The following is a 27,341-nucleotide window of genomic DNA, read 5'->3' as shown; positions in this document are numbered from 1 at the left end:
TTACAGGCGTGCTTCACCACGCCCAGCTAATTTTTGTACTTTTAGTAGAGACAGGATTTCAGCATGTTGGCCAGGCTGGTCTCCATCTCTGGACCTCGTGATCCATCTGCGTCGGCCTCCCAAATTGCTGGGATTACAAGAGTGAGCCACCACATTCGCCCTTTACTTACTTTCTTAATGAAGTAGAGTTTACTGACAAAAAAGCACTGGGTTTCTGAAATGCTTGAGCCCTTTTCCATACATTGCATGAAACAACTTCAGAGAGACCACTGGGCTTTGGGGAATGATGGACACACACAGAACACTCATTCTGTTCCTCTCAGATGCAGAACATGATGCTTGATAGGCTGGATCTTTGGAGGCACTGGTTGGAAGGATTTGCAAAGTGGTTCCAGAAGGTGATTATGAGCTACAACTCATCAACTTCACAAAAAGTGCTCTCTTTTATGGGGTGCAGGGAGCTCTCTGCTATTCTGCTCTTGTTTGCTATGTAATATGAGCCCATTTAGAAACATCATGAGGCATTAATGAAGGGCTGTTTGTCCAGAAATCACACCAGGGATCAAAGACCTCACCCCACCCGCACTCGCTCCTGCCCAATCCATACAGTATATTGGAAAAGACTGGGGGCCTGGCCAGGGGCTGGCGGAGGGGAGTCCTCGGTCAGCTTGTGGCCACTTCTAGATACCCGTAGCCACGTGGTTGACTGGGTTGCATAAACTTCCATGTCAGTGAAGATTTACCCATGGGTGAAGTGATTTGAGGGTTAGTTCTATTTGAAGGCATCATTTTTGTTTTTGGTGTGAGTAGTTATGCAGTTATCTTATAATCTAGGACGGGCTTGAGCTTGGTTCTGGGTCGATTATTAAACAAAATGAAAGTATGTGATGAATTATATGCCATGTTTATAGTCAGGGAGTCCTTTGCCTTAACGTGCTAGGTAAAACTTCCTCATTGTTTCCTCTGGGAAACAACAATGCTGAAATGCCTTGTGATGTTTCTAAATGGGCTCATATTACATAGCAAACAAGAAGGGAATCACAAAGAGCTCCCTGGACCCCGTAAGAGATAACTCTTTTATAAAGTCAATGAGTCATCTCTACAATCACCTTCTGGAACCACTTTAAAAATCCTTCCAACCACTGCCTCCAAAGGTTCAGCCCATGGTCTCTTGCATTCTTCATGAGTCTGAGAGGGCCAGAATGAATGTTCTGTATATACCCAGGATGTCCAAAAGCCTAGTGGTCTCTCTGAAGCTGTTTCACATTCAGGACTACAACTGTGCAAAAAGGAGGGATGAATCTCAGAAACCCAGTGCTTTTTTGTCAGCAAACACTACTTCAATCTTCCTTTAGAATTAATAAGTTAAATGGAGAATCATGAGGACTGAGAAGAGAAATACCAAGCAGTGCTTTCTTGTATAAAGAACAAACCATTATTCTCTGGTAGGCAATTCCTATGTTTGTCACCAAAAGTAGACAGAAAGATTCTTTAACTATCCTTTACTCTACAAACAAAATTGATGTGGACCCATCTCTCAAGTTTTGGAGGGCAAATCTTTCTGAAAAAGTCAAAATTCCCTTTCCATCTTCAATACATTGATTAATAATTAAACAGAGTTCTAGTCGTCTTCCTCTCTGACCTAAAAGACTTAAGAATCAGACAAAAGTAGATTAAAACCCCAGCTCTCACAGTCTACTAGCTGTGTGACCTTGAAGCTCTTGGCCTCATTTTCCTCATCTATAAACTGAGTGTAATGATAGAACTCCATGCAGACAGTTGTCATAATGGTTAAAGTAGACCTTGAACGGATCTCACTTTTATAGTACAGGCTCCCTAAATCTTAGCTATATTTATAATTAAAACTATTATGATGATGGTTTGCCATGTACTAGCCATAGTGTTATGTGCTTTATAAAAGGATTTGCCATTCATTCATTACCCAATGCTAGACATAGGTACTGTTCATATCTTTACTTCATAGATGAAGAAACTGAGTCATAGAGCAATCATTGTTATGGTTTGTGTTCTTGCTGAGGGTCATCAGCACAGAGCCCGATCCCTCTAGAGATTCAGTGGAACTGATGATTCTGAGAAAAGGAACAACCTAGATTCTCACTGAAAAGGGCCATTTCCAACTCTGTGTCACTGGGAGGTTGGGTGCTCCAAATTAAGTGGGATGGCAGAATCACAGAATTACCCCTTCAGCAGCTGTTTCTGATCCCAAAGATTGGACCCCAGCACTCAGGGGCCATGAGGTCATGCTAGTCCTTACTTTTTTGACTCCCTCACTGTTTCTTTCCGTTTTGTGTCTGCAGGCAACTCCCCATCCGATGAGTCTGAGGAGCGGGAAAGAGACCCCAAGGTGCTGACGTTCCCAGAATACATCGCCAGCTTGTCAGACTCCGGCACCAAGCGCATGGCGGCTGGAGTCCGCATGGAGTGCCAGAGCAAGGGACGATGCCCCTCGTCCTGCCCTCTGTGTCATGTGACATCCAGCCCTGACACCCCTGCTGAGCCGGTGCTGCTGGAGGTTACCAAAGCAGCCCCCATCTATGAACTAGTGACCAACAACCAGACCCAGAGGGTAAGAGGCCTGGGACTCTTGGCTCTGGGAGGCGTCGACCACAACAGAAGGCTTTTCAAATGGTGTGAGGAAGTGACAGGGTGTGATTGAGGGCCATACTAGAATATGGATAGTGAAGCTTTTTGTTTAGCCAATCTAGGCACCTAATTTGTTTAAATTTGCATGTTTGCATGTTGTCAAATCATTACATCTACAACACCCAGGAAAATATGATTCAGGAGTCACAACTGAGCACTTGTATAGGGCTTTGAGCCCTACAAAAGGGCTGGAAGGAAGCAAGTAGGGAGGCACAACATTTGCCATCATCAAAGTCATTGTTCAGAGAACCCTCATGCCTTGGGGACAGTTATGAGAGGATGCTCAGCTCTGCCTCACTCTGGTTGGCTTGGGAGGTGGGCCAGCTTCCCTCGCTGATCCCTTAGCCTGGCCCAGCTGCAGCTGGACTAGAAGGAGCATATCGGGCACAGGTTGCAAAGGGAAGGATCTGGCAGCCTCAGCCTGGAAGGGGTTGGTTTCCTGCCCATCACTCTGGCTCTAAGAACAAAACACCACATCCAGGCAGATCTTTCTGCTTTTCTATTATGCTGCTGGGCCATTACATTTCCCAACCACTCCTCTTTTGCCTCTGCCTCTCCCTTTCCAAAGATGCCAGGAGAAAATGGATGGAACCAAAAAGAAGGGCTGGAGAACTGTGTCAGAGGCCGTAGCTCAGCTCCTTTCCTAGCTCTCCAACCTCCTCAAGGACATAGAGATCAGAGTGAGTCTAAACACAAAGCAGTAGCAACAGCAACAATAACAAAAGTAAAAACAAGGAGATGCTGGGTGTGGGACTTCTGGAACTATGGCAAAGGCAGCCTTGGGGACAAGGCGACAAGGCAGCAGGAGTCACAGCAGTGAGCTGCTTACCTGCCTGAGAGGTGTGCCCATCCAGGTGGGGTGATAATTGCTTTCTGTTTTCTCCTTAAGGAACACCTGGTGTTTGTTTCATAGGTAATGCTCAGACGAACAGGAGGGATTTTGTAGGTGTGTGTGTTTCTCTCACCTACCCGCCTCTGCCACAGATATTTCACTGAGTGTTTGAAAATAAGGTTTTTCACAGGAGCAAAATGATAAATTGTTCTCGTGGCCTACACATTTGTCTTCAATCTGATAAAGGTGGCTACGGGAAGAGGAGTGGGAGAAGAGACCTTCGGAAGGATGGATCTGAAAGGATAAAGAAAGGCAGAGGGCTTGGGTCACCATGGAGACCCAGAGCTGCAATGTCTTTAAGCCAATGCTCAGCCCTCTTCTTCTCCCGTTACCTGCCCCTCTTTGTCTCAAGGCTGCTGCTGCTGATACCCTAAGAGCTCCTGGACCCCTTGCCTGGGAGCAGTGGGATCAGAGAGCTAACGCAAAACCATCCTTGTGACAGGGCATGCAGAGCTGCAGAATGGAGAAGGCATGCTGGGAGATGAGAGAGTGCATCATGTTTTCTATGGAGGATTGCGAGCAAAATGAGGAAGCTGAAGGAAGTTTGTCTTTAGCAACTCCCTTTCTGAATCCCCTACTTGGCCATACTTCAGGCCCTTCCCATTCTCCCTGCACCAGTTTTAAGAGGGGTTGAGAAATGCTTTCCATCTGGCCATCTTTTGAACTCCTTAATTTCTAAACACATAGACAAGTGATCCTAGCTGGAGTTCAGTCACTGTCACGTTTCTTCCTTAGACATATTTTGTCTTTGCCATCCGCTGTTCTGTTTTTCTTTCTAATTTTGCCCTTTCCTAAAGAATGGAGATGATGATGAAGAAGCTAAGAAGTAGAGGAGTGCCAAATCATGATATTAGAGTATAATTTAATGTGTGTTTTTATTTCTATCTCTGGAGCATCGTTGGGTCCATTTTCTGACCTTTGCTGGTCTCATTGTCCTCCTGTTGGGCTAAATAATCTCTGATGCTATATTTCAGTCTAATCTGAATATCATAAAGAAACCAACAAATAGGTCAAACCATATAGTGAACCAGGTATCTCAAACCCAACACATTTGAACTCATCATCTTCCAGCACAAACTCATACCTGTTGTGTGGCCATCCCAGTGAATGGCACTGTCTTCCACTAAGTTGCCTGAACTGGAGACTAAGGACACTTCTTAGAATTTCCTCATCATTCCCAGCATCCATTTTGTCACGAAGAGCCAAAAATATCTCTTGAATTCATTCTCTTTTTATGATACCCCCATCACAACCTGTTTCCGATATCCTTTGTGATATCAGGCTACTATCCTGTTAAAGTAGCCTTCTCACTGGTCTCCCTAACAGACCACCCAGAATTATATATCTAATATGGACTTCGGATAATTTGGCATCAAAGTAATTTAATGGCTCCACAGAATCTATTGAATACAATCTAATGTCCTCAGAACATCATTACAAGGCAGTTCATGATCCAATTTTATCTTCAGTTACTTAGGTTGTTACCACTCTATATCTTATACTCTGTACTCCAAAATTTAACTCTCTTTACTCCCTCAAACACATTTTTTATTCTGCATAAGGCCCTTCAGACTTCAAACTCTCTGTCCCAAGAATGTTCTCGCCCACATTTCTGCCATTGGAAAAGTCCTCCTGTTACTTCAGTTTCAGCTCAAATATCACCAGCTGCCAAGAGCCCGTCCTTTCACTCCTAGGCCAACCCAAGTATCCCTTCAGGTAATTGCCATTGTGTGTGTATATACATCTTTTTATTATTATTATTATTATTGGTTTTTTTTTTTTCTGAGATGGAGTTTTGCTCTTGTTGCCCAGGCTGGAGTGCAATGGCACGATCTTGGCTCACCATACCTCCTCCCCCCGGGTTCAAGCAATTCTCCTGCCTCAGCCTCCCGAGTGCTGGGATTACAGACATGCGCCACCACACCTGGCTAATTTTGTATATTTAGTAGAGATGGGGTTTCTCCATGTTGGTCAGGCTGGTCTCAAACTCCTGACCTCAGGTGATCCACCAGCCTTGACCTCCCAAAGTGTTGGGATTACAGGCATGAGCCACCGTGCCCGGCTTGTATCTACATCTTTTACAGCATGCATCACAGCTGTTGACATAGTTATTTCCTCCCCTCTAGACTATGAGGATGTTTTTCTTCTCCAGAATCCCAGTGCCTAGCAAGTGGCTGATGCATAGTTCGCTTTCTGCTAAATAAATGAATGAATAGATGCATAAATAGATGAATGAATGGATAGATGAATTTAGCTTGAAGTTCAACCTCTGTCCTTGGAGACAACAATAACAAAAATTGGAAGATTTTATTTCTTTCCCAGAATAAGGATTAAGTCTGATAACAAATGTGGATTCCCTATGCAATGCTGGGTACATTGTAGATACTCAGACAAATGTAATTTCCCTTTCTCTTTCTTTCCAAATGGGTTCCTTCTTAATTCCTCTCTTCTATCCTCATCCAACAGTTTGCAGTTACTTGCAGCCCAGGATTCAGAGAGTAGGAACTCTTTTTTGTTTGTTTGTTTATTTGTTTGTTTGTTTTTTGAGACAGGGTCTTGCTCTGTTGCTCAGGCCGGAGTACAGTGATATGATCTCAGCTCACTGCAACCTCTGCCTGCCAGACTCAGGTGATTATCCTGCCTCAGCCTCCTGTGTAGCTGGGATTACAGGCGCCCACCACCATGGCCAGCTTATTTTTTGTAGTTTTAGTAGAGACAAGGTTTTGTCACATTGGCCAGGCTGGTCTTGAACTCCTGAACTCAGGTGATCCTCCCGCCTTGGCCTCTCAAAGTGCTGGGATTACAGGCATGAGCCACCACACCCCACCCAGAGTAGGAACTCTTATGGAGTGGTGTGAATCGAAGATGGAGAGTGAAAACTTTTGCAAAATGACATTTAGCATATTTGTCATCATAGGTATTTGTCCTTTCTCTTTTGGATTGAAAATCTGATCATGTTGCTCCACTGTTTTAAACACTGCAGTTACTTACCAGTGGTCTTGAAATGTGGCCCCCTGCCTCACCACAACACACCAGGCCTCTGTGTTTCAGCCCTGTCTCCCTCCTGCTTGCTGAGAATGTCTTTTCTCCCTCAGGCTGTCTTTTACAGACAGACCCACCTTTTTTCCATTGATTTTAGAAGTCAAGTTCCATCCAGGCTGGTCTTGTTGACATTTTTTTTCAACCTGGAACACTGCTTCAACTTTCATGAGTAAATAACTTTTGATCCAGCCCTCAGAGCTCAGATAAAAAGTTGCATCCTCATAGAGGCCTCCGTGTACCCCTCTGTGAGCTTATCTACTCTTCCTTGTCTCTCTTGTCACCATATGCGTTTATGGCAGCTCAACCTTTTCCTTTGAAGTTCTGACCACAGGTGTGGTGATTTGGTTATTGTAACTTTGCTTGTTTGTTTGTCATCTGACTTTAATATTTATGCAGACAGGGGCCACAGGTGTCTTGTGCATCCTCGTATCCTTAATGCTTCACGTAGAAAATGGCCTCTTGCAGGTGCTTAGCAAATAATTGTTGATTGAAGGCTCTGCAAGGCAGTAGTCACAATGTTGGCTTTATTCTACCTATCTCAAAGGACATCTGTTTTCCTAGTTTTAAGCAATGCACCTTTTAATTTTGAATTTGGATCAGTCAGGCAAAGCATAAAGTGGGCGCTTATGCACCAGGCTTCATGCTGGGAGCCTAAGATGTCCAGTGAGTCATGTTGAAATCAGGTTCTAGCATTGCCCTGTTCACCAGCCTGTGACCCTGAGCAAGTCACCTCACCTCTTTGACTCTCAGTCTTCTCCACTGTAAATCATGATAACCATTCATCAAAGTGTTAGCATCGAAAAAGGCCTTGTAAATTATAAATCTCTACACAAATGATAGTTATACTCATTCATTGGTTTCTGTTTCCTAGAGTCTTCCAATCCAGGGAGGGGGCAGGTTGGACCCTTATTCTAACTATTCTAACCTAAGGTGGCCTATGTAAAGTTCTGAAAGAATGGAACATAGGCTACTGGCTTTAGGTTCAGACATTTTGGTTTTTGTAGAGTTATCTCTTTTTTTCCCTTTGTCTCTTTTTCCTTTGAATTCTTTGGTCTAAAATTTTCAAGGATAGCTAGGTTTCACTTTTGTAATTCACGGATTAGATGTGAATGTGGTGAGAATGAAACAAAGAGAAGAGAATCATAAGAAACAGCCACAGCTGCAGATGTTGGGCTCACCCAGAGAGAAAGTCCTGACCTTGGCCAGCTTGGACCAGCCATGCTCCCTGCAGCAAGTCCCACCATCTCCCTCCCCTTGGGGTGGGGCTAAGGCGAAGGGTCAGTACTCCATCAGGATCCACATCCTCACCAGGGACTGGCCCTATTACGGGTTCTGTTACTTCGCTGGTCTAATTTTATCCTTCTGTCCTTTTACATAATAGTAAATATCTCTATGAACCCTCTGCATGTAAAGAATTCTGGTAGGTTCTATGTTGGTTACAAATTTCTACCTAAGACTCAACCCTGTTATTCAAAGACAATAATAATTGCTGGCATTTATTGGTGACTAATGTGTTCCAGGTACTATGCATACATTATTTCATTTGGCATATATTATTATATTTAATTATCACAGCAAGTCTATTAGCAAAGTGCTATTTTTATCCCATTTTATTATTGAGGAAACTGAGCTTATGTAACTTGCCCAAGGTCACATAGCAGTGATTGGCAAAGTGGGAGTTCTCACTCAGGGCCGACAGCTCCAGAGCCCAGCTCTTAGCCTGTGTGCCACATTGCTTCTCCTGTTCATGATTTACTAAGAAAGAAATGCCTAATGCCTAATCACAACCCAAGGCAGCATTGCAAAAATATTGTAAGCAGGTTAGAAAGCATGCTGAAGGAATGCAAAGGGAATGCTGGGGCAGGTAGATAAGGATGCACAGAGAGGCATTTGGGAAAAGGCTAATGCCCCTGGGCGGAGGGAAGAGTAGCCACCCAGAAGATGTGTGGTAGAGGCATCATTTTTTTCTAGAGCCTAAGTTGTGGAATGACGGAGTGGCATATGAGGCAGATGGAGGGCGGAATATGACTTGCTCCCAAAGTGGCAGCCCGTTACCACAAGGGGGAACTGTTACAGTAAAGGGAGAGGGACACCCTAGAGGTTCTAAGAGGTTCAGCCTTCCCAGAAACAATCTCCTGGAATCAGAATTTGAGACTCCACAATGATAAAGTGGCCACACAACCTGTTGCCGGAAGTAATTTAGGGCCATGCAGATCCTTGACACTCTGCCTCTTGATTCTGATGGCCTAGCCCTGGCTTCTCAACACTCAATCTTTTCCCTGTTCTCTCACGCAGCTCTTGCAGGAGGCTACCATGAGCTCTCTCTGGTGCTCAGGGACTGGAGATGTCATCGAGGACTGGTGTCGATGTGACTCCACTGCTTTTGGAGCTGATGGACTCCCCACCTGTGCACCTCTCCCGCAGCCTGTGTACGGTTCTCTTTCTTTCTTTCAGCATTATTTTGTAAACAAATACTGAGTGTCTACTATTTGCAAATAAATAGGCTGGGTACTGGGAAACATAAAGAAAAATATGACACAGTACCTGCCTTCAGAGAGTTTTCTGTCTACCAGGGGAGTCAGCACAGGTGGTTTGATAGAAGAAAGGGTGTGACAAGTGTTAACAAGTGGCATTTAAAGAAAGTGTGAAGAGGGAATGGTCAAGTCTGAACTGAAGCCGTGGTGAAGGCTTTGTGGAGGAGGTGGCACTTGAACTTCTCCTTGAAGGTGGAGAAAGTCAGACAGCATAACTAGAAGACAATGGGGAGAAAAGTGCCATTGTAATGGAAGAAGTTAGAGATCTACACTGAGAGCTTAACTAGACCAACAACATAACCACTCATTGAACACTTACTGGGTGCCAGGCATTGTATGGAGCAGTTAGATACTGCTCATTTAATAGACAAAAAAGAAGAAAAAATGCATTCAAATGGATTGAATGATTTTCCCAAAGTGGTAGAGCAGGAAGCAGAATTGGCGAAGAGGAATGTTCTTGGCCATTATAGAATGGAGAGGATAAAATTGAGAGATTGTCTGGGGTAGAACCAACAGGGCTTGGTGACTGAATGAAGTAGTGGTGAGGAGAAAGGAGAAGTGGAAAGCGAACTTAAGACTTATAACCCTGGTGGCTGGGAAGATGAATAGGCCACCACTGAGCAAAGAAGAATAAAAGGATATGCAGGTTTGAGGAGGAGGCCAGTTTCATTTGGGCTTGCCTTGGAGCTGTCACAGGGTAGTTGAGTGTATGGGGATGTTCATTGTGCAAAAAGAAAGATGGAGCTCTGCAAAAAAGTAAATACTAGAGATGAGATTTCAGTCAACCCCAGAGAAATGGGAGACGAAACCACAGCTATTAGAAAGAATGCTTCAGAACAAGAATCAAGTGGGAAGAGCAGAGGGCTGGGAATGAACAATAGGAGGGTCTGCATTTGAGGGGTGAAGAGGATGAAGTGCTACAAAGGTGTCTGAGAATGGACATGCCCACTTTCCTTCCCCTCAATGGAAGACTAAACAGAACTGGCCAAGCTGAGAGCCGGGACCTGAGACAGGAATCCCTTGTAGCCTCTAATATGGCATCTGCCATGGGACTGAAGCCACAGGAATATTGTATCTGATAAAGAGTGCTGGCAGGACAAGCTGGAAGAGAGTGACCCCAGGGGCTGGTAAGGCAAAGAAATCCTGAAGTAAGGGTCAGGACCTGCAAAAGTGGGAGTCTGAGTAGGCAGGATCAACAGATCGCTTAGGAAACCAGCAATGGAGAGGCTGCCCTCAGGCCTGTTTCATGCAGGTGTGGGTAGGCACTACAGGACCAGGACAGAGCAAGAAGAAATCAGAGAAAGAGGAGAATGCAGCACTAGAGGGCATTACAAGCCAATTTCTTCTCTTGTCCAAAGTCTTCCTTCTCTCTGTAGGTGATGTTAGATACCTACAGCCTTTGGCTGTAGATCTACCAACTTTTGGCTTCCTGTTCTTCATAGTCACGATTTGGACTTCTTGAGTTAAAAGAGAATCAAGCTCATTATTAATAAAAGTTCTTTCATTTAATATAAAGGGAGCCGCTAGGAGAACTGCTGCTGTTAGAGTAATTCACCTGATAAGAAAGCTACCTCTGAGACAATACTGAAGCTACCAAATTGTTATCAGGTGGACACAAGATCCAGCCGTAATGTCCTAGGGCTTATTTTGTTTTTAAACCTGTGTTTACTAGATCTTATTGCAAAAGATTAAATTGGGCTAAATTTTCATAAACAGTAAATGTCTATTTAAGAGTTTCCTTTTCTTGACAACTGATCACCTCCTTCAGTAGCAAACCTTAATTTCAGTGGGAAACGAAAATATACTCTAGTTTTACACAAGTCTGTGTAAATCATATACGCTTCTATTTCTCGAAAGAGGCTGGGTTTAGTCCATATTTTCACAGAATTTGTGTTCTCAAAAGTCTAACTTACTTAATATTCCTAATGCTTTTTTTTTTCAAAATAGCACTCTGCATATGACTCTAATTAATGAATTTGTCAATATCCGCACTGTTTTGGGTCTATTCCATCTTCAATGTCATATGCAAACTATGCACTTGTTCACTAACAGAAGAGCATGTGTTTTGTATTATTTTCCCACTAGTTGAATTCCTTACTTTTGTGCCCACAGCCTACTATAATTTATTTTTGAAACTCTTATAATATAGTATTATAATCACATGTATAATTATATGCTTCTATTGTCCACTAAGCTCCATGAAAGAAGGGACTGGGATGGGCTTGTGCACCACTGCATCCCCAGCAACAAATGGGTGCTTCACAAATGTCTATTGAATTAAAATTCAAGATTGCACATGGTTTGGTGTCATTCATTCTTAGTACCTTGCACAGTGATCCTTGAGACCACCGACAGGCACCTGTGAGCAGAGCAGAGGAAAGGAGGGTCAGGAATATGAGTGATCATGAGATCTGGGAACCAAGGATGAGATAAATGGCAGGGATACTTCTAAGGGAGGGAGGCTGGAGTGAGCAGGAATGGGGAACGTTCCCAGAATCCAGTGGTCTTGAAAGAAACACAGAATTGGAAGAAAGAGGGGAAACCCGAGGCACATACAAGAAATAAGAGGGCAGCTGTGAATTGAAACCACGTGGACAGTTAAGAGATCCATACCAGTGAATGCCAACAAGGATTATTAAGTTTCTATGAGGTACAGAGAGGTATGAGCTGTCAAGGCAAGACAGTGGTAAATGTGGACAACTTGTAAAGAATGAGGAGAGTATGAAGTGAGAAAAGCAAGGAAAGGCTGGAATCAGGAACAAGGATATCCACAGAAACCCAAGAGCAAAGATAGAAACTGAAATCAGAATCTGGGTAAGCAGGCAGAGGTCATCACTCCAAGGAGAACTTGACATGTGTTCAACTTTCTCTTGTCCAATAAAGCCCCCTATGAATATTACTTCCAAACTGAACCTGTTCCAAGGTCCAGCTAGCAGATGGCGTGGATAAAAGGATAGGTTAGTTTCCACAGCAAGAAGGGAAGCTGGGGTTTCCCCCACCAGCAGGGCAGATCCTGATAAGGTTATGGAAGTCAAACCATCTGTGGCCTTATTAATTTGAGATTCTGGACATCACCTTCAATATGTCTTTATATGAGCAGTATACACATACTCTCTTGATATTTTTCAAGAGAAAATCTAGAAATTATGATATTTTCCAGCCATATAAAAGGTACTACTCCAAAAGCCCTATCCTCTGACCCATGTAATATGCAGACATTCATTCACCTTTGACTCACCTACTGATTTATTTATTTACACTTATTGGCTGAGTTTATAATATGTAACAGGCATTTAATAAATAAAACTTAGATCTCGAGAGTCCTCAAAAACATTACTATCTTTTGAAAGAGACAGGCCCTCAAAGAAATTATTTTTGTAGTTGGTTGGGAAAGAAAAGTTTACAGTATCACAACTGAGGTAGTCAATGCCCAAAGTGAGTCACAGTTGTGTCCCTGCTTCATGTTCCTTCTCGTCTGCACACAGGCTGAGACTCTCCACGGTTCATGAGCCCAGCAGCACTCTTGTGGTCCTGGAGTGGGAACACTCAGAGCCACCAATCGGGGTGCAGATTGTAGATTACCTCCTCCGTCAAGAGAAAGTCACTGACAGGATGGACCACTCCAAAGTGGAGACAGGTGAGCACCTTCTACATGGGCTTGTCTTGACCCAAGGTGATAAAACTAAAAACAAAGAAAAATGTCCTGCCTCGTGGCTTTGCTCCAGGTCCCCAGTAGCCCAGGGCAGTGCAGGAGGAGCAGGGAGAAGAAGCTGTTCTGCTTCTCCAAGAAGCAGCTGTTCTTCCAAGCAGCAGTCATCTTGTCCATTTAAGAGTTTTTGCGTGGTGAGCATCTGACAAAGCCTTGTTTTGATTTTGCTTTTTGTTTATAAAAGAGGTGTCTATTTCATTGCCTATAGGCACACTCACAAAGAAACAACAATAGAGTACACTAGTTGTCCTAGCCCACAATTAGGAAACAATTCTCTGCTAACCACTGCCATGATTACAGAAAAAAAAAAATCCTTTGCTAATAACCCCCCTCCAGGCAAAAGCATGTGCAAACAGATGTGTTTGGCCCAGGTCTTTTCCTGAAGCAAACTGCTTTTCTCAGGTTCAGCTAGAAGAGGGAAGCCTTAACTGAATGGGAGCACCCCATGAAAAATGTTCCTTGCCTTAATATTTCACTCCCTGCACACAGCGAAAGGTCAACGTTCATAATCCCAAAAACTTATGCATGGGATGTGATCACCAGCAGGATGATGGCACCAACAATCTAATTCAGAATAAACAGCTTCGGTGAGCTTGCCACTGAGGGTTAGAGACATACACAGCTGCCTTCAGGCATAGAGAGCTGCCTACTGCTTCTTCCAAGGCCCTTTGCCTGATGTGCACAGGTATTGCTGAGGTATAGCAGGGGCCACTGACCAGAATGCTATCTCTGCCCATGCCAAGAACATTTTATAAAGGAGCGCTCAGGCCGGGTGTGGTGCCTCACGCCTGTATTCCCAGAACTTTGGGAGGCCGAGGCGGGTGGATCACGAGGTCAGGAGTTCGAGACCATCCTCAGCAACATGGTGAAACCCCGGCACATGCCTGTAATCTCAGCTACTCGGGAGACTGAGGCAGGGGAATTGCTTGAACCCAGGAGGCAGAGGTTGCAGTAAGCCAAGATCGCACCACTGCACTCCAGCCTGGGCGACAGAGCTAGACTCTGTCTCAAAAAAAAAAAAAAAAAAAAGCCCTCAGATGTGATGTGTACCTCTTGCGCTAGTTGTGTCTGAAATAACTCTAGACAAATGGCTCTGAGTGATTAAATATGAAATAGAAAAGGCCATTCCTTCTAGGTCTCCTTTCTCTACCCTAGAGATTGAGGACCAAGTCATTGTCATGTTAAGTTCTCACTGAGTTGACTCCATCTCCTCATTGCTTAGCCATCATTGTTTCTCATGTGTTTTCCATTCCTTTCCCTCTGGGCAGAAACAGTGCTGAGCTTTGTGGATGACATCATCTCTGGAGCAAAGTCTCCTTGTGCAATGCCGTCTCAGGTGCCGGACAAGCAGCTCACCACCATCTCTCTGATCATACGATGCCTGGAACCTGACACCATTTACATGTGAGTAACACACGCCTACCTAGTGACTCCTTACCCTGACAGTCCCAAGGCTTCTTACTGGTTTCTTCTTACTACTTGAGTTCCTTTAGAGACTCAGTAAAACATGTTGAATCTCTTAAGTCTTATCCCAGGTGGCATTATAGAGAATCTTCTCAAGTACTTAGGCCCTGGAGTGGGGGGATCTAAAGAGATAATACGGTCCTGTCCCTTGAGGAGTTTGCAACATAGAGTGGAAAAATATAAAAAACTAACTTTGACTTAAGGCAGAATTAAATAATGTAGATAGAAAAGCAAAAAATGAAAAAAAAATTGTAAAAGAGAAGAAAGAAGTGATTAATTCTAACTAGAGTGGATGTCATCTAAACTGTGTTGTGTAGAATTTCAACCAACAGAGTCATGTTGGAAAGGGTATGCTAGGCTCAGGACACTGCAAAAGCAAAGGTGAAGAAGCATGAAGGTAAGTAGCAAGTAGTCTAGTAGGGAAGAGTCAGATGGTGGGTAAAAGGAAAAGGAAGAAAGTGAGACTGGAAAGATAGAATGCTCTAAGTCCAAGGAGTCATTTTTGAGGAAAGGCATAGAATACCAAGAACTCGCTTTAGAAAGCTAGCTAGCTCCGATGCATTGAAGTGATTTATAAAGGTTAGGAATGGGCAGCATTTTTCTTCAAAGAAATGCAGTGAACTATATCATGGACCTTAGAATGACCCTATTCTTTCTGTGAACTCTTCCCCATTTCTCCCTGTGCTCTAGAAACACTTGTAAAATGTTTGTGACGCAGAGATGTAAAAGATGCCAGAAAAGGAGAGATAATGATAGAATCTAAATCTTGACGGAAAAATTTGGGTGCTAAGGCAGAATTCATAGTGATGTTGTTGTAGGACTTTGTGACCCCATCAGTATGAAAAACATTTAACAGTTTGCAGAGGAGGTCACGAGAATAGAGTCAAGGTTTCCAGAATAAATCATTTCTATTTCCACAGTTAAAGAGTTCAGAGATGAAAAGCACTAGAAATTTGAGTGGCATTGGTTGCAAGATGAACTTCAGTGCTCAGGCTGAATGTCTTCAATATAGGAAAAAGGGATGTTGCTATGGGCCATGCATGATGAAAGTAAAGTACATAAACACAAGTGACATTCTAGAGGATTTCAACAGTATATATAGACACAGATGAAAATACTAAGACCATGTTGGTCCGCTTTTTGGGTGATTCCACCAATGCTATGATTCTCTTTGGCTCTTTTGATGGGGAGCAGTTGTGGCCCTTTATTGGAGGGGAGCGGGTGAAAGGAACAAGGATTCGAGAGTGCAGACCACCTAACCTGCTGTAAGGCATCTCAAACTCAGTGAAACTTGAATTATCACTTATAGTAAAGACTCGTAGTCCTTCAGTTGTGACTAAGTCACACTGTTAATTAGGAATTCCGAAGTTCCTATGTACAAGAGGTGATATTAGGAGTGCAGCCATTACCCACTCTGCGACCCTCCTCATGTTGGCCTGATTGGCTGCGTTTCTGATCAGAGACCGAGGCTAATACCGTCTCTCACTCCAGCTTTTTGGTGATCTCCCATTATGTCCCTCCTACATCTTATAAAATGCGAACTATGAATGCTGATTTTTGAAAAGTTGGAGCCAATGCAGGGGATTAAGGAAGAAACAGCAAATCTCCACCAGGTGGCGCTGCAGATCACAAGAAGAGGGCCGTGTGGGAGGCCAGGAGTGACATTCCTCTCCCGGAAGGATCCAGGAGAGCTGCGCTCCAGTCCCTGGGATAGGGAGAGAGCCCTGGATTAAGAGTTGAGAATACATGGGCTGCGAACCTGGTTTTTTGTTCCTAACCACTAGATGGCTGTAAGCAAGACACTTAAACTTTCTCCAACTAAGTTTTCTTTCTATAACTTGGCAGGAGGGCGGCCTTCATTAATGGAGTGCTGACTACGCACGTGGGTGCCTCACATTCAGTGTCTCTGAGAATCCTCTCTGACTCTATGAGATTAGGGGTATTGTTTCCATTTTATAATTGAGGAAACAGGTGCAAGAAAACGGAGTAACTGCCCCAGAATCACACAGCTAGTTGCTTGCGGTCTGCAAGCCTTCCATCTTACTCCCCACTGCTCTAGGTTACTGTGAGAATCTCAGAGCCTGACCTCATTACCTCATATTAAAGCAGAGAGCTGGCTCTGCACCTGAGATCCACAGAGGTGGAACAGCATTTCTGCTTAGTTGGCTTCCTTTGTCACTCTGTATATTTTATTTAATGCTTTTCAAAACATTATTCTGAGAAGGATCCATGGTACAAAAACAGTGAAGAGCTCCTACTTGAAAGAGACCTTAAAGTATGTTTGGTCCAGCGTTCATTTTACAGATGAAGAAACTGAGGCCAGGGTAGGGAGGTGACTCACAAGCCTTTCAACCCACTGCGCCATCATCACAATGCATGCTCACAGGAGAGCTGCTCTCTTTCCAGATGTGTGACAGCAGACAGATAATTCAGAATAAAAGGGAGCCAAATCCGAGGGATGGGCAGAAACCACCATGCCCAGAGAAGGAAAGTGGGAAAGTAGCAGACAAGACAGTCAGTCCTTAGCAGGGGCTTACAAGTCCTCCACTCACTTCAAGTTTCAGGCCTTTAACACCCACCTCTAGAAGCAAAGCTGTTCTGTGTTGGTGCACACGCACACAGGCCTCCATCAGGGTCATCACCAAATCTCTAGCCATGGGCTGAACAATCCCAGCCAGGCACGGTGGAAGAAGCCCAGAAGTTTTGGACAAAGCAGTAAATATACTTATACATGAGCCCTCCAACTGGGCACAGGGCTTATCTCTTCTGCCCAGTAATCCCATCTAACCCTCTGAGGGTGCTGAGTCTTCAGTGGTAGAAACGATAACGCTAACGGTAAGCTGAGGCATTTCCACATGAAATGTGTAAAGTGCTCCCCGGACCATAATGGTTAAATAAACTGACTGCTCTTTCAGTGGCCCTCCACGACTGAGAGATTTGGGGCTACTGAATAATGGCTCTTAGATCAAGCCCCAACCCTCCTTGGAAGGTTAAGTGAAGCATCTCCTTTCCTGATACCTGCTTCATGTTAAAAATAAAATACACTACTAAAGGTGGAAAGAGCTTGAGAACTTAAATTTTGCCCCATCAGGGTAATGTGAGAATTAATGTGAGGACAGGTATTTTCATCCTAGGTCAGCATCCAATACAGTTTAGCTGGAACTTACAGCAAGACAGGCCACAAGGCAGAGCTTGGGCAAGCTTGGGGAGGGAAGAGGTGGGGACTGAGAGAGAAGGGGTCCATCTGACAACCAATTAGGATGTTTCTCATCATAGTCCAAGGACTCTTAGAAATTAAAGGTCCAGGGTTAAGGAATGGTGGGCTACAAAAGGTGACTGGAATGCAGCCACAGATGGTCTAGGGCAGGTGAACTTTTAACATATGGCAGGCAGCATCATGTGGCCCAGAGCTGCACATAGCCAGACTGTAGCCCTGAGTTCCAAGGCCATGTTCAGGGCTCTGGAAGTCAGGCAGGAACAGGCAGAGCAGGGCCAGAATGACAGGGAATGGGGCACTAGGCAGGCAGGGCCTCAGCAATGGAAACCAGGGCAGGGGCCTAGACATGGAGACTCAGACACACAGTCAGGGATGCAAGCCCTGTAGGAAGAGGGAGAGCGAACTGCAAGTTCTCATCAGCGTCAGGAGATAGGAAGTCCCGTTCTCTCCCAGGCTGATGCTCTCGGGCCAGCATGGTCACGGGGCCGGGGCATGGGCCTGGCCCAGTCCTCTGGTCCTTGCATCTTTGGGGCCCTTCCTGAGGGGGAGGTCAAGGTGGTCTAGAGCAGGTGGGCAGAGGAGGGAGTTGGTGCCTGACCTGAGACTGGATTGTGGGATTGAACTAGGAACAGAGCTGGCTCTACGCAGGGCTGGTCAGATACACCAGCTGGGGTTTGGTGGCCCCATTCGCAATTCTAGAAACAGTACCAGAAGCTGATGAGGCATCAGCATATGGCATGTGGGGCCAAATGATGGAAAGTTTCATGGCTGCCACTGCTATAGGTCCAGCCAGCCTAGCATTGCCACCGGGAAGCTGTAGGGGCTGGGTGCAAGGGGTCCCCTCTGACCTTAGAGGAGAAGAATGGCAAGGAGACAAGGGTGAGAAGACCTTGGGTTTGGAATCAGGGTCAGGCTGGGTTTGAGTACTAGGTAAGACCATTTATCACAACTCAGGAACAGGGGATGAGGCAGAGGCCAGTGAAGTGGATTGAGCCACCGTGTTGCAGACAGGAGTGAAGGCTTGCACACTTGGTCCTGGTCTGACAGCAAGGAGGGGCGGAAGTCCTGCAGGAAGTCAGCAGGTGTGGTCCAACCTACTGTGTCCTGAATCCAGGCAGGTCATCACATTCTCAGTCCCAGCAGACTAGTGTTCAGGTGGTATGGGACCTGCCTGTGTGAGGCCCCCATGATTCAGCATGAGAATTTGGAGAAGGTAGAGAGAAGATAAATGATGTATCAGGGCACACAGGCTCTCACACTAACCTTTCTGTGGATGTCTTTGTGGGGAGGGAGTGGTGGACCATGGTTGCTTTTTCTCTGTTGAGAGAAATGCATATGTCTTGCCAGAATCATTAGGCAATTATCTGTATCTTTTCTACTTCACCAGCGTGTCTGTTCCACGCCCAGCTGACATTTAACTGGACCACTGTGTCTCGGGGCCTCTCTCTCCTTTTCACCTCTCTCCCTCCCTGTAACTCTGCCAAAAGGAAAGAAAATCAATAATTGTCAATAAACGCAGCCTCCCGTGGTGACACAGCAGAAAGTAAAGTGACAGGAAAGGCAACATTAATGGTTTTCTTTAGACCGACTGGGTTGGTTATCAGAGACCCTTGGCACAGACACCGGAGCTGACGGTCATGGTTATGTTCAGATTCCCTTCTCAGTGGCAGAACCTAGAATTCCTCTGGGTTCACTGCACATAGTACAGCACTGAAGAGGACTAATGTGATATATGCAGTGTCATGAACCATATTATCTTTCAGGTATTTCTGTACATTATTGTCTCATTTCGTTCTCACAGTGGCTTACAAGTAGTCTTATTATCATCTCCATTTCGCAGGCATTCACTCTAACTATGTGGCTTCAGACCCAAATTCTGACCATCCGTTTCCAAAGATGTAAACTGTTTCCCTGAGTGGTTTTCAAAGTTTAACAGGCATCAGAGTCACCTGGACGGCCCAGGAAAGCACAGAGGTCTGGGGATCCCTAGAGTTTCTGATTCAGTGGGTCTGGGCTAGGATCTGCTGCTCCCAGTTTCCCAGGTAATGCTGGTCCTGCTGGTCTGGGGCCCCCACTTTGTGAACCAGTGCCTGAGGCCATGATGCTTTCTGCCAAAAAAATATACTCACGGCAGCAAATTACAACCCAAGACCCACTAGGAAGCAGTGAGGGGCTCTAGGCTGCATCTTTCTGCCTGGAATGGTGGCAGTAAACGTGAACCAGGATGATGAGTGTATCCGGGTCTGTAGTCACCCATCCAGGCAGAGCTGGGCCATGAAGTAGGGCCACAGAGATCTAGTCTCCAATCACACTGTTTCTGCTAACCATGCCCTCCCACTCCCTGCCAGGTTCACGCTGTGGGGAGTGGACAACACAGGACGGCGCTCCAGGCCAAGCGATGTGATCGTGAAGACCCCATGCCCCGTGGTGGATGATGTCAAAGCTCAAGGTAAGAGGCATTGAAGTTAGCAGGGTTTCTGAAGGGATGCCCCAGGTACTCTCCCTTGCTATGAGGACAGAGGGACCAAGAGAGTCGAATGGAGCAACCTGGAGTTCAGCAGGGAAGGAGAATTCAAGGCCCAGTACAGGAGCATTGCCTTTCCAGAAATACTCCTCAGCTGTTGGCAAAAGTGCTCATCGTATTACATTACTCCTCATAGTCATAAGTCTAGGAGCCCACAGGAGACACTGATGAAGCCCCCTAGCATACATGATTATATGCCAGGTGCTTACATACATAGTGACGTACCTGTGATCTCTGCCCTCAGGAGTCATTTACTCTGTCTATAGGTTTTTGTACACCTGAAAGGTTATTTTGAATCAACATGTACAGCAAGGCTGCAGATTTGGAGTTAATTGCTAAATCCCCCCATCCCTGACAAAAATGCATCAAAATTTTTAATTCTATATTTTGAAGTTATTATGGGCCAGTTGTTTGATAAATAACTGGCTGTCTTCAGTACATGCTCCCCTGCAGGATCAGTCCCTGTTAATTAAGAAAAGCTTGTCTTCAGTCAGCATCCATTGCACAAAGCTTACCTTTTCCTCATGACAGTACTGGACTGGTCTTGACATCATCCCCTGTTCTAAGGTTTTTACACCCTATTTATAACCAGAATTTTATTCATCCTGGTCAACACTTCTACGGGCCTCCAGCACTAATTTAAGTGATCTTATCAACCACTAACATGGTAGTATTGAACAGATAGTATTTGCATATTAATAGACATTGATGCTGAAAGTTTTAGGTTGTGCAAGTTTCAGTAAGAGAAATATTGTGTCCAGTCTGATTTGCTGACATCCCTTAAATCACCTTGTATAAGGCTCCTGACTCCAGGTGTATTAGATTGACAGGAGGGACATAATCCCAGAATGTCCAAGGGGTGACATTATGATGATGCAAAATCACAGGGGAAAGAGTGACCTGGATTCCCATTGATTAAAACCACTAATATTGTAGCACTGTACAAGGTCTGAAAAGATTTTCATCTTTAATCTGCAGAGCATGTTAAAGGTAGGGTTATTTCCAACACAGACATCTGATCATATCAAGGGCCCTTCTTAAAACTCTTTAATGTATTGCCATTCTTCTTGTGACAAAAACATTAAACAGGTACATTAGGACCTACATGGAGTGGCCCCAGTCCACTTCTCCAGCACTTTGGCCCCCTCCCTTAGCCGATTTCTGCATTCCAGCCTCACTGCCTTCCTCAGTTCTTCCAACACCATTTTCATTCTACCATGAGGCCTTTGCACACATGGGTCCCATTACCCTGTCAACTGATGAACACCTCTTAGTCTGCAAATCTCAGACCAAGTGTCCCTCCTTCAGGGCAGAAGGGACCAGGAGCCATAATGAGGTATCCTCACAGTACCGTGTTTCATTCTTCAGAACATTCATCATATTTATTATTATAATGATGTGTTCAATGCCTGTCTACCTCACAAGACAGTGAGCTCCATGAGATCAGGCTTCCAGTCTGTTTTTGTCCACTGTTAAATCACTAACACCTGGGAGGCAGTGTGGTTGACCAACTCATTGCAGAGAACCTGGAATCAACATCCCAGGTTCAAATGCCTGTTTCCTATCTAACCACTTGATCTTCAACAGGTTACTTCACCCCATGCCTCAGTTTACTCATCTGTAAAGTGGGGATGGGGGAGGTAGTATCCTAACTAATGAGGTTCTAGTGAAAATTAAATGGCTTAATTAATGTAAAATAGAAAAAAAACCCACCCAAAGTGTGGCATATAATAATTATTCAGTAAATGTTAGCTGCTATTATTATCAGTAATCAACCATAGAGCTTGCTGTCTACTAGGAAGTCAATAAGTATTTACTGAATGAATGACACAATACCCCCATGTTATAGATGCAGCAATTGAGGTTGAGAGTAGAGTAAGTAAAGTGATCAATATCACAAAGCATCTGGCAGAACCAGTACTGACACTTGTTACTTTACCCAATTCCCATTTTGTCCAGGTTACCAAAAAATGGTTAGAGAGTTATTATGTCAAAGACTGAAGCACTTCCCCTTGTCTCTAAATACTGATGAAGGAGAAAAGGCTCACATTTTGAAAGACTGTTCAAATTACATACCGAAAATCTCCCTTTTTAGACCCTCTGGAGTGAGTGCTGCTTGCTTATAGGGTTTAGACTGAATGACTTTCGAAGGTCTCTGCAATTCCCTGATGGGGAAAACTGGAATTGAAAACTCCCGGATGAGAGACTGTCTGGAGAGGATCCATGACACCCTTATTTCATTATCTGCTGATTTCTTCCTCTAAGCCAGAGAGAGGCAGGTGGTGAGAAGGTGCCTCCGCTATTCCTGTGTTGGAGAGTATGCTGGTGTCCTTGCAGGTAGCACAGCCTGCAGTGAGTAGTGGGACATCAGGGAGTAGGCAGCAGGTGGTGGGACATTAGGGAGGTGATTAGCAGGTGGAGGGGATGCAGCATGATGCTACCTGCAGAGATGGCTAGGTAGAAAGTAATTCTAGAATAAAGAGTGGCCCAGATAGGGAAGTTTGCTGGGAGCAGACAACTACACAGTTTTCCATGTGGGGCTCCTTCGGGTCAGACCAAGCCCTCCAGAGTACATCAAGATGTGCTTTGCCTGCTTGTGCTTCTTAATAAAGAGAGTTGCTGAAATCCCAGCAGACGAGCTGGGAGCAGAAGAGCCAATTTAGTGTTGAGACACTTGTTACTTTACCCAATTCCCATTTTGTCCAGTGAAATAACACTCCCAGGGCCTGCTATCCTTCAGCCACGAAGGTGTCCTGTGCAGGTAAATCCAGAATTAATGAGTTAGACTAATTGAGGGTATCCTTGCTAATTAATACAGTTTTAGCAGTTCTACCAAAATACCATATGCTTTGTCTTCCTCACACCCAGATGGTGATCATAAATATGATCTTGCTGCACTCAGGTCTGAGTTTAAATCTAATGAATGGGAATTACCTTTTAAGTGACCTGGAGCATGACTTCAGCTCCTCATTATCTAGCTAAAAGCCAGACTTCATCCCTTATGTGAAGATTTATCCTAAACTGGATACTTTCTCTGAAGAATTTTCCTGCATCATGACACTAAAGCCACTGTGGAAATAAGTTTCTACCGATGTTTTGCTGAAACCAGCCTCCCACAGTAGGTTCAGGCTCATGTGAGTAATAAGATCAACCCTCTTGGCTAGACTGTAGGTTGGGGCATGGCCTTCTGAGAGTTCTTCTTCATGAAGCTTCATCCGTGGAAGGCTAGTTCTCATCCACCCCTCCCTGATGCCCGTTCTCTCTTCCTGATGCAGACATAAATGTTTATCCATCCCTTTATTTGCTCCTTCCACAGCCATTTATTGAACCCTGCTATTAGATGCTACACACAAAAGTAATTAGAATCAAAATCTGTTTTCAAGAAATTTACAATCTGATTTCATGAATTCATTACATCATTCAATATACCTTAAGCCCTTACTAAATACCTGTCCTAGGAAGTTGGAGCCAAACCTCCTGCCTCCTGGAGCTTATATCTTAGCAAGGATGACCACCACCAACAACACAGTAACTTATGCAATACTTCAGATGGCAATATGTGTTATGGAGATAAATAAGCAGGGCTGCGGGATAGGAGGTGCAGAGAGTGGAATTTTAACTGGAGTGGCTTGGGAAGGTGAGGGAGAAAGTCATGCAGAAATCTAGGGGAAGATCTTTCCAGATCGAGGAGCAGCGGTACAGAGATTCTTGGCTCATGTTTGAAGAAGAGGAAGGAGGAACAGTGGGAGAGAGAAGAGCAGGAGAGGAGCTCCAAGAGTGTGGGAAGGATCCCACAGGGCCTGGTCATCAGAACAGGGCACTGGACTCTGCCTGGGATTGGAGTGGGAAGCCCTGGAGGACGGTGAGCAAGGGGCTGACTTGATGGATGGTGGAGTGACCCCTGCCTGTTCTCATGCTCTACATCCAACCCACTGGCAAATCCTTCTGGTTCTCCTTTTCATTATTGGAGAACAGATTTCACAGAAATACAAAGGCTGTGGAAGGACGAACTTCCTCTTGTTTTATTTTTCCACACTTTTTAACACACTGTATTTTACTTATTTACTACATTTATTGCTTACCCGACCTGTCTCCTACCACCAGACTGTAAGTGCCATAAGGGTGAGGATTTTTGTCCGACGTAGCCCAAGGACATAGAAAACTGTCAGGTGCATACTAAGTACTCGAGAACAATTTTATTTAATAAATGAATAAATATAAGCTTACTATCTCCAGACATTGTGCTTTTTTTAAAAAAAAAAAGTTTGACATTTAATATAGTTTTTATTCTCACAAGAATCTTGGAGGGTATGTATTATTAACCATCATTGAATAGGCATGGAAACTAAGACCCAGAGAGGTTAAGTAACTTGTCCCTGGTCACACAGCGGGTGTGGTCCAACTCCATTTGTTGCCATGGTGCCTGGGCCTGAGAGCCTCAGTCTCAGCCTTGTTAATTTATCCTGCCGCCTAAGAGATCTCAGTTCTTTTCTAATCATGTTTTTTTTGTGATGAGGCTGTGTAGACAGGCTCTTTGCCGTATTTTCACCTGCGTCTTATGTATTTCTGAACATCATGATCGTTAAAGAGAGAAAAGACAGGTATCTGTCTTGAATAGCTTGAGGTTTCTGTGAACCTGCAATTGAGTAAAATTATAGCTAAAAATACCTCTACTATGTTCCATTGTTTGAGTTAGTGAATTCTTGAGATGCTATGAAGACTAACAAAATAAATTCTCTCAATTCTTTCTGTGAAAATAGGAGGAGCCAGAAATATTCATGCGCTAGGAGCCTGGAGCATAGATCTTTCTGAAAACAGCATCTCACTTACTGATGTGTGCTCTTAAGCATACCCAAGAGCTAGAATATTGTGGTTTTAGGAGATTGGTGGTGGAAACTGGTCTCATCCCACGTGCTGCAAAAGCTGGGAGCCTTTAGTCTTCTCTAGCTGGATATGACTGCTGTGTTATGAGAATGGTTGGCATCTCCTCAGCCATCACTGCTCCTCAGCAAAGACTACCACAACCAGGGCCTGGCATGTGGACTGTTCTTTCTCATCACAAGAAGTAAGCATAGACTGGCACCAGTGCAGGGGTGGGAGAGGAAGTCCAGACCTGCCTATCTCAGCTCTGGTCTTATGGCCAGCATTTTTCCTGCCCCTGGTCATTCTTCTCTCAGCAAGCGCTCCCTGCCTCCCATGGAGCACAACACAGCTCTTAGAAGAGTCCCTCGGCCTCTTCTTATCTCAACTTAAGAAACGACAGACCCCCTGCACAGCTACTAGGATTCCCTCTTTCTTGACATCTGTAGCCCAATCAGGGAAATGCCCTTGACTAGAGAGAGTCATCCCAGATTTTCCATCCCATGACTCTGCCTCCTGTACCTTAAATTGGTTATACATCACGTATTTCCATGCATCAGTACACAATAGCAATGGCAGATAGGCGTAGTTTTCAATTTTGACTCCATCTCACACTGGCAGTGTGACCTTGGGCAGGTGGGTAACTTGACCTTTTCCCAAATCTTCCCATTTGTAAAACAGGCACATTCATATCCATCTTTCAGTGGTAGTGTGAGAATTGGAATTCACATGTGCAAAGTTCTTGGCAATCATAGGCCTTCGATAAACAACTAGAGATACCATAGATGTTTATTTTCTAAATCACTATCCTCTTTGTTTCTTGATTCCATTTTTAACAATATGAGAATTTTAGCAACCTGAAAATCTAAGTGGACTTCTATACTCAAGTTATTTGCAATGCAGCTAAATATGCTGGCTGCAAGTTTGGTTGCTACAGGATTGGTGTGACCTGGTATAGAGAGATATCACTGAGAAACTCTTCCCCAAAGTAAATTTAAATTGTTCCCAAAGGTTTAAGTTCTATTCATTCAGGTAACATTTTTGGATCTACTAGATTGTCTGGCCTTGTGCTAGCCACTCAGGATAGTAAGGGTGTAAAATCTGGCTCCTGTCCTCATAGGCAACAGGTAAGACAGAAAAGTAAATAAATAATTTCTGTGTCTGGGCAGGATAGAGGTAGAAATTTTATTCATTCCAACTCTGGAAACTGCTACAAGGATGATTTCGTCATGACCAGCAGTGCTGAAGTCACTTGGAAGTTTGACAAGGAATCAGGCTGCCATGCCTGCGAGCTAACAGACGGTCACATTGGCCAAGTTGTGGCTTAGGAACCTGTGGACTTCATTTCTTCATCCCCAGAATTAACACTGCATCCAAGACAAAGCAGTGCTCTCCAGATCTTAGTTTCCCAGCTGTTTAGTGAGAAAAATGTAAATACATCTCCTTTCTGACAGGTTAAAAGAGAAAATATTTAATGATGAAGTACTTTGAGCTCTGTAAGAAAAAAATGCCAAGTCTATACAAAATCATTTGCACTTTGCCACATCACCAACTTCAGACTTAGCAATTTATGCCTTTGAGGAAGAAATATCAGAGACGTAAATTGAATGGAAAGATTACTCATTTACACTAGATTCCATTTCTGGGTCTCCACAGATCTGCCTCTGCATCTGGTCTAGGTGGTCCTAACAAGGGTTCTGCTTTCCCACAGTCATGAGGCCACTTCAGACTCTTCACGTCACTCGCAAGCACCGCCTGACAGTGCCTCACTTCATCCCTGAGCCGAACGCCCGCCACTCGCTGCCAGGGCTGCCCTGCTGCTTTGGCAGGAACCCTGGTATGCAAGCACTTGCCACCTAGAAGTGTAGGGTTATTAATGCCCCATGGGAACACACTCAGACCAATCATGGATGGAAGTTGGAGATAAATTCTTTCCTTCTACCCCTGAATGACCCACTAGAGATCCAGTGGGTCACACATCCTCTTCTGCAAAATGTAGCAATCAGCTCATCAGGAAGGCATGACCAGCTCCTTCATGCTCTCCCTTACATTTACTTTCTCTTCTTTCTTGCTTCATTTCTCTTTATCTTCGCTCTTACTTCCCTGGAATTGCACTTGCCAAAAAAGTGTTAATATATGAGCTTTTTCCTCAAGCTAGGTATTTTTAGAAAACCTTAGTAAAAAAATGAATATTGTAACTGAAACAAACCTTAGAGGTATTCTAGTCAAAGGCTTTCATTTTAGAATAGAAAACTGAAGCCTGGTGGGGCAGACACAAAGTGAATTGCTCAAATCACTTTCTTCAGGCCTTGGGTTCAATACTCTTTCAGTAACAGCATACTCACACACACATCAGCAAACATGCATGTATGTATATACACACACATTCACATACACACATTTATGTGTATGCATATACTATATGATATATATGC

At 44.3% G+C, this 27,341-nt stretch overlaps 1 protein-coding gene across 3 annotated transcripts in view; it reads left to right on the top strand.

Moving 5' to 3' along the window:
- Window positions 1-27,341, top strand: part of ASTN1 (astrotactin 1) — a 312,931-nt gene that overhangs the window by 277,472 nt on the left and 8,118 nt on the right. For all 3 annotated transcript variants that reach the window (XM_017891701.1, XM_017891700.1, XM_017891702.1), the window contains exons 17-21: window positions 2,319-2,587; window positions 8,894-9,027; window positions 12,618-12,769; window positions 14,110-14,245; window positions 19,871-19,971. In XM_017891701.1, coding sequence (XP_017747190.1) covers window positions 2,319-2,587; window positions 8,894-9,027; window positions 12,618-12,769; window positions 14,110-14,245; window positions 19,871-19,971 — 792 coding nt within the window. The remainder of the gene's footprint in view (window positions 1-2,318; window positions 2,588-8,893; window positions 9,028-12,617; window positions 12,770-14,109; window positions 14,246-19,870; window positions 19,972-27,341) is intronic.

Source organism: Rhinopithecus bieti, unplaced genomic scaffold, assembly GCF_001698545.2.
Source record: "Rhinopithecus bieti isolate Rb0 unplaced genomic scaffold, ASM169854v2 scaffold_20101, whole genome shotgun sequence".
Taxonomy (NCBI): Eukaryota; Metazoa; Chordata; class Mammalia; order Primates; family Cercopithecidae; genus Rhinopithecus; species Rhinopithecus bieti.
Note: the sequence above shows the minus strand (reverse complement) of the source record. Positions and strands in the feature narration are given on the sequence as shown.